This window comes from Aegilops tauschii, chromosome 2, assembly GCF_002575655.3.
Source record: "Aegilops tauschii subsp. strangulata cultivar AL8/78 chromosome 2, Aet v6.0, whole genome shotgun sequence".
NCBI lineage: Eukaryota > Viridiplantae > Streptophyta > Magnoliopsida > Poales > Poaceae > Aegilops > Aegilops tauschii.
Window position 1 is genome coordinate 644,415,126 of NC_053036.3, and position 6,000 is coordinate 644,421,125.

At 42.3% G+C, this 6,000-nt stretch overlaps 1 protein-coding gene across 3 annotated transcripts; it reads left to right on the forward strand.

Annotated features, from left to right (window-relative positions):
• The first annotated feature begins 1,533 nt into the window (after positions 1 to 1,533).
• Positions 1,534 to 5,041, forward strand: LOC109758741 (soluble inorganic pyrophosphatase). 3 transcript variants are annotated; one of them, XM_020317606.4, is made up of 9 exons: positions 1,534 to 1,682; positions 2,087 to 2,208; positions 2,300 to 2,328; positions 3,634 to 3,699; positions 3,944 to 4,051; positions 4,261 to 4,326; positions 4,418 to 4,538; positions 4,658 to 4,739; positions 4,860 to 5,041. In XM_020317606.4, exons 2-9 carry the CDS (start codon positions 2,088 to 2,090, stop codon positions 4,900 to 4,902), a joined length of 636 nt encoding a protein of 211 aa, XP_020173195.1. In that variant the 5' UTR covers positions 1,534 to 1,682; position 2,087; the 3' UTR covers positions 4,903 to 5,041. The 3 variants fall into 3 exon arrangements, with proteins under 3 accessions (XP_020173195.1, XP_020173196.1, XP_020173194.1); XM_020317607.4 differs by having other exon boundaries at positions 1,540 to 1,682; positions 2,084 to 2,208; XM_020317605.4 differs by having other exon boundaries at positions 1,572 to 1,682; positions 2,080 to 2,208.
• The last annotated feature ends 959 nt before the right edge of the window (positions 5,042 to 6,000 follow it).

Here is a 6,000-nt window from a genome sequence, read left to right on the forward strand (position 1 = left end):
ACCTGATTGTAGATGCCCTTACGTTTTTTTAACATGAATCCAATGTCAATGTTTCCATTTTTACCAGCTCTTGTATTTTCTTCCCAATGCTAGTCAATTCATGGGCAAGCTAAACCTTAACCCAAATTTTAGCCTAGATGTCTTTTTTTGTTGAACAAAATTAAGCGCAACCCCTCCCCCCCCCCCACACACACACACACTTAAAGCATGCCAGGGGCCTCATGCATGGCAGGACCCAACTTGAGTTTAAATTCTCGATTTCTTTTCAAAGTTTTTTTGGGGGGAGGGGGGGGGGGGTCTCCTCGTCAATTTACTCGAATGTATTATCTTCTCCCAATAAAAAAGGGAAATGGTACAAGCTCTAAATAGAAAGAATAAGACGACACACATCACCTTCGAAAATTAACATCAAGAAATTCTACTCGATGCGCTCGTCTTTTTATCGGAAACCAAAGTCACATATTTCTATCTTTGTTGCGCAAGACGCACAACACAGAGCTAAAATCATCACATCTGCCCCTGTTCATCCAAGCAAGTGGACACTTAGTCTTTTGGAGAAAAGAACAAAATGGATAGACAAAGGTGCTTTTTTTGTTCCTTGAGAGTTGAGAGAGACATGATCATTTTGTACCCTCTCCGGCCAGCTTCCTTTTAACCAAACCATGTCCTCATTTCAAAATACAAAAAGGGATATGTGTGACACTTGAATATTACTCCCCCACTTACTACATACCTAGGGCTGATATGCTAATAGAGGGATAAAGCAGCATGGTGACTAAAACCCAAAGCAATCAACATCCACTCCTTTCTATTTCAAGCGCTTGATTTGATCTCTCTCGCCTCTACCTCCCAGTACCACCGCCACCGTCGAGCGGTTTCCAACCGCAAGGCAGATGACCCTTCCTCCGGTTCAGAAACTTTCTTTTCCTTCTCATTGATCTGATACAAGGTGGGTATGCTTCATCTTAATTTGTCCACTAGGAGCATGCGTAGTCATGTTCTTGGATGAAGTCATGTCGGCTAAACTCACTAACAAATCTAGGTGTCGTATTGTGATTGCTTGTCCCCGACGAATCAACCGCGGCTCGGATTTTCGAACAACAAGTTGGTGGACACCATGATCCTTGTGAGCGAAAACAACAAACTGTTTCCGTCGTGTATCTAGCACTCGCAACACTATCACTAAACTAGTGCAACCCGTGGTTACAAAATGTCGCAGCCTATATGGCCAGATTGATAAATTAATGGGTGCGTGCGCCTCTTTTACATGGATACAATAATGTGGTCCTTTTCTTTATGTTCCTTGAGAGAGACATGCTCATTTTTTACCCCCTTGGCCATCTTTTGCTTTTAACCAAACTTTGTCCTCATTTCAAAATACAAAGGAGATGTGAGTGACACACGAGTATTAATATATAGTTGGACAGCATAAAAATACAAAGAGATGAGTACGTAGTGGTTACTCGTTAGGCTAGACTCTACCCAGGGACTGATCTGTCACTAAATAGTAGAGCAGGGTGCTGGCTGGAAAAGCCAAAGCAATCAGCATTCACTCCCTGCCATTTTAAGCGCCTGCGGCAGAGTGAGCAGAGCAGAGGAGTCAATCTACTCTTCCTCCCCCCGCCGCCGCCGCCGCCGCCGCCGCTCGTCGTTTCAAGAGGCCGCCTCCAACCGCAGCGCAGGTGACCCAAAAGCTTCTTTTCAATCGCGTCGATCCGATACAAGGCGGTTAGCTATGCGCCACTGTCGATTTGCTCTGTCTTGTCCCGATTTCGCCGCCGGCGAACTCCGGTTCGATCTCTCCGTGTTCTGTGCGGCTGATCTGTTCATGTTCCTCGCGGAGACTCGATCTAGGCGTGGCTAGGAACCAAGCACCAATCAGGTCAAAAGGGGCTACTCTGCTCTGCTGCTGTGCACGGGCGTGCCCCTGAACTCTGTAGCTGGCAGTGTTTAATTCGAGCAGGGAAAGAAACTATCTACCATGAAATTTCGCCGGATGAAACCAACATGCGTGCTGTTTCATTCTGTAAGGGGACGTGTTCCTCTTCCGAGGTCTGATTCGTGGCTTCATCTTGGTAGGCAGCAGGATGAGCGAAGAGGACTCGACGAGCGCGCAGAGCCGGCCAGCCCCGAAGCTCAACGAGAGGATCCTGTCGTCGCTGTCGAGGAGGGCGGTGGCCGCGCATCCGTGGCATGATCTCGAGATTGGTGAGGAGGAGGAGCCGCCTTTTCTCCATTACTGAATGCCTTCATAAAAAAATAAGCATGCTGAATTGCTGATTGAGTGTTTGGTGGACAGGCCCTGGGGCTCCAGCGGTGTTCAATGTTGTAAGTACCATCTTTTTGCCTTGCCGGCTGAACATCTTCGTCAGTTAAGATATTTGATGTTCTTTTGTCGCAAAGTAAATTAGGAAGTTGGTTCTTGGGCAAGTGGTGGCAGGGGATTATTGGACCAGGGAGTAGGTTCTCTGCAGGATGCAGTTGATTCTGAAGCACAATTTTGATGCTTCATTGCAATCTGTACTAGGAAGTAGGCAACAGTTGGTTTTCACTTTCAGTGAGATCTCGATGAAATTCAGTGAAATATTTACCTTTCGTTAAAATATTTCAGTAATTTTAGTGGTACACATGAGTTCAAATATTTTTCAAATAATTCAAGTGAATGTTACGGCCCTTTGGCGAAAATGCAAACTGAAATCACTGAAATATATTGAATTTCTGTCGTTGCTGAAATATTTCTTAAACTGAAAGTGACAACCAGAATATACCAGACAGCCTCTTTTTAGTTTATGTAAGGTTGCGCTTGGTAAAAGGTGATTTGGGCTATGTCTGAATCAAAATAACTGGATGTTCGATCAGTATTGCAATTGTAAGAGCCTGTGGTAACAATTCAACGTTTTCCTCATCCGTTTCAGTTCAGTAGTGTATAGACATGCCAGTTAAAATGTTAAAATGAAGCAATCAGTATTAAATGGCACACAAATCTACCCACCATATGAAAATAAAAATAGCATGATACATGGAATTCAGCTACCGGTTCTCACTGTTTTATACTTATACTGAATTCAATTGGCCTATCATCAATATTGAGGCTCATGATGGTAGTATGATTAGTATTGGATGTGCAGTTGTGCACTATCTGTTGATAACCTGGTATCACTGCCTTCAGCATGCCTCTACTTGATTTGTTGATTCTGTAACTATTTAAATCTCCTTTGGCTGGATTGGGTCTATGATTGTGATACAAGTAAAATTGTCACTGTGATTTTAGACCTGTAGTTACCTCCGGAATTTTGTCCCTTGATATTATTATTTTTGTGACTTACGAATTGTAGCACTAGTTTCTAGGCTTGAAATTGAAAGAGAAGCGCTTTTAATCTAACCATTTTTCCCAACGTACAATTTTTCAACAACATGTTAACTTTATTGAGCAGTTGATATATAGTTGTGCAACATTGAGATGCATTTATCATTTAATCTACTGTTTAGCAAAATTGCTTCTCAGTAACACACACGTATATTGAGTGGTCTTTGGTATTTCTGTTAACGATGCTAGACTCTTTATGTAAAGTTGGTCCTGGCAGTGCTTTCTAACTCATGAAGTTAACTGTTTACCTGTATATCTTACTGCAGGTTGTTGAGATCACAAAGGGAAGCAAAGTAAAATATGAGCTTGACAAGAAAACTGGACTGATTAAGGTGTGTTCTGGTTGTATATAAGATCTATTGATCAACACTTTCTGTTGCATCACAATGAATTGCTTTAATATTTTTTACTGTACTTGTGTAAGGAATGATAAATTCAAAAGCATCCACCAGCATAATGCACCTCTGTTGCTGTGCTTGCTAAATTGATTTAGTCTTGTACTCATGAGTTAACTTATTTTGCTATTTTTCGTCAAAGCATAATGTAGTTTCGTTATTATGTTATACAACATGACAGGTTGATAGAGTTCTGTACTCATCAGTTGTATATCCTCATAACTATGGTTTCATTCCGAGGACACTTTGTGAAGACAACGATCCAATGGATGTGTTGGTCCTGATGCAGGTTAGTCTTCCGATGTTCATGCACTCCAAGCATAATATATCTCCTTTTTATTTTATAAGGCTGATCTGGTTTGTCTTAAGTTGAGCACTCATAAACTTGACAATATCATGGTCAAAATTTATGGGTTTGACTTGAGACAAATTGTGCAGACCTTATAAACTGAAACAGAGGGGGTAGTGATCACTGTGTTGCTCTTTTATCTCTCACAGGAGCCTGTTATTCCTGGTTCTTTCCTCCGAGCTAGAGCAATTGGCCTTATGCCCATGATTGATCAGGTATTCCTTGTTCATTCTCTGCACGGTAATGGGAGATGAACGAAAATAGCCTTACCTTGTTTTACTGAGGATGGCGGTTGGTTGTCATCAGGGTGAAAAGGATGACAAGATCATAGCAGTCTGCGCCGATGATCCTGAATACCGTCACTACAATGACATCAGTGAGCTGTCTCCTCACCGCCTCCAAGAGATCAAGCGCTTCTTTGAGGACTGTATCCTGCATAATCCGATTTATTTGTTTTCCTTGTTACATGCAGTAGCAGAGTATCTTATATACTACTGTATATAATTTAGAGGTACATTTTTTCGCATCCTTAGCCGTAACTTCTAGACAAGAAGAATGAGAACAAGGAGGTCGCTGTCGATGCGTTCTTACCTGCGACCACTGCCCGCGAGGCCATTCAGTATTCAATGTAAGTACAGTTTCGTGTTGATATCTGCCAAGATGTATTTTTTCCTTTAGTTTCATAAGTGATGATGGTGAATGTGTCTTTTGGTTTACGTTGACGCTTCTTTTCTTTTTTTCACCGCAGGGACCTGTATGCACAGTATATTTTGCAGAGCTTAAGGCAGTAGCATGTCGGTGGTTTTATCGTGGAAATCTTCTATTAATAATAAGTGGGGAAGAGCCGAGACTTTGTGTGTTATAAATAAATGCGCAACAATGTGTACTCGCACTATTTATGAAGATTAAGTGATGCTTTATGATTGGGAATTTTTTGTTGTGCCTGTTAGCAATTTTTTTGTTGTGCCCAATTCATATATCCATTTTAGATAGGCCTGTTTGGTTGCTGTCCTGGTCAACTCGACTGGTCCAGGCAGTAAGCCGAAATCACTAATTGAGGAGTACTCGTTACAAAGATCACTCCAACTCCCCAGGTTGCGGCAAGTGGCGCACATGCAGCGCGCCATTTGTCGCAACCTGAAAGTTTTCTCTTTTTTCGTAGATCCGTTTATTCAAAACGTTTTATCTCTCAAACCGCTTTCACTATTTGATTCCTCGCGTTGAGATCTTCCAAACTAGATCCCATGTTGATAGGTTTTGACGAATTTTTTTTTATGAAAAAAACCGGACGAAAAAACCGAACCGGGAGCACGGGTTTTTCCCTTTCCGAAAGAGGCACGCCCGTGCCTCTCACGAAATCACAAACGTGCCGCTTCTCGCGCAAGTAAAACCGTGACCCTCGCGGAAGGAAAAAAAGAAAAGAAAACACGTTTTTTTCGTTTCCGAGGAGGCACGGCCGTGACTCTCGTGAAAGCACAACCATGCCTCTCGCGGAAGAAAAACCGTGACTCGCAAAAGAAAAAAAACAGAAAACGCGTTTTTTTTCATTTTCGAGAGGCACGGCCGTGACTCTCGGGAAAGCACAACCGTGCCTCACGCGGAAGAAAAACCGTGACTCTCGTGAAAGAAAAAAAAACAGAAATAATGTTTTTTTCGTTTTCGAGAGGCACGACCGTGACTCTCACGGAAAGAAAACCGTGACTCGTGAAACGAAAAAAAACAGAAAACACGTTTTTTTTCCCGTTTCCGAGAGGCACGGCCGTGACTCTCGCGAAAGCACAACCGTGCCTCTCGCGAAAGAAAAAAAAAGAAAACACGTTTTTTTGCGCAATTTTTTTTTTCAAATTTTTTTTTGATCGAAAGCTAAGGAAGACTGATGGAAAACCAAA

Bases quoted from the DNA above. Each gene is read 5' to 3' on its own strand.
- LOC109758741 (XM_020317606.4), top strand. From the start codon at position 2,088: ATGAGCGAAGAGGACTCGACGAGCGCGCAGAGCCGGCCAGCCCCGAAG. The intron at 2,209-2,299 runs GTGAGGAGGAGG...TTTGGTGGACAG, and splicing joins GTGGCATGATCTCGAGATTG to GCCCTGGGGCTCCAGCGGTG. The intron at 4,740-4,859 runs GTAAGTACAGTT...TTTTCACCGCAG, and splicing joins GAGGCCATTCAGTATTCAAT to GGACCTGTATGCACAGTATA.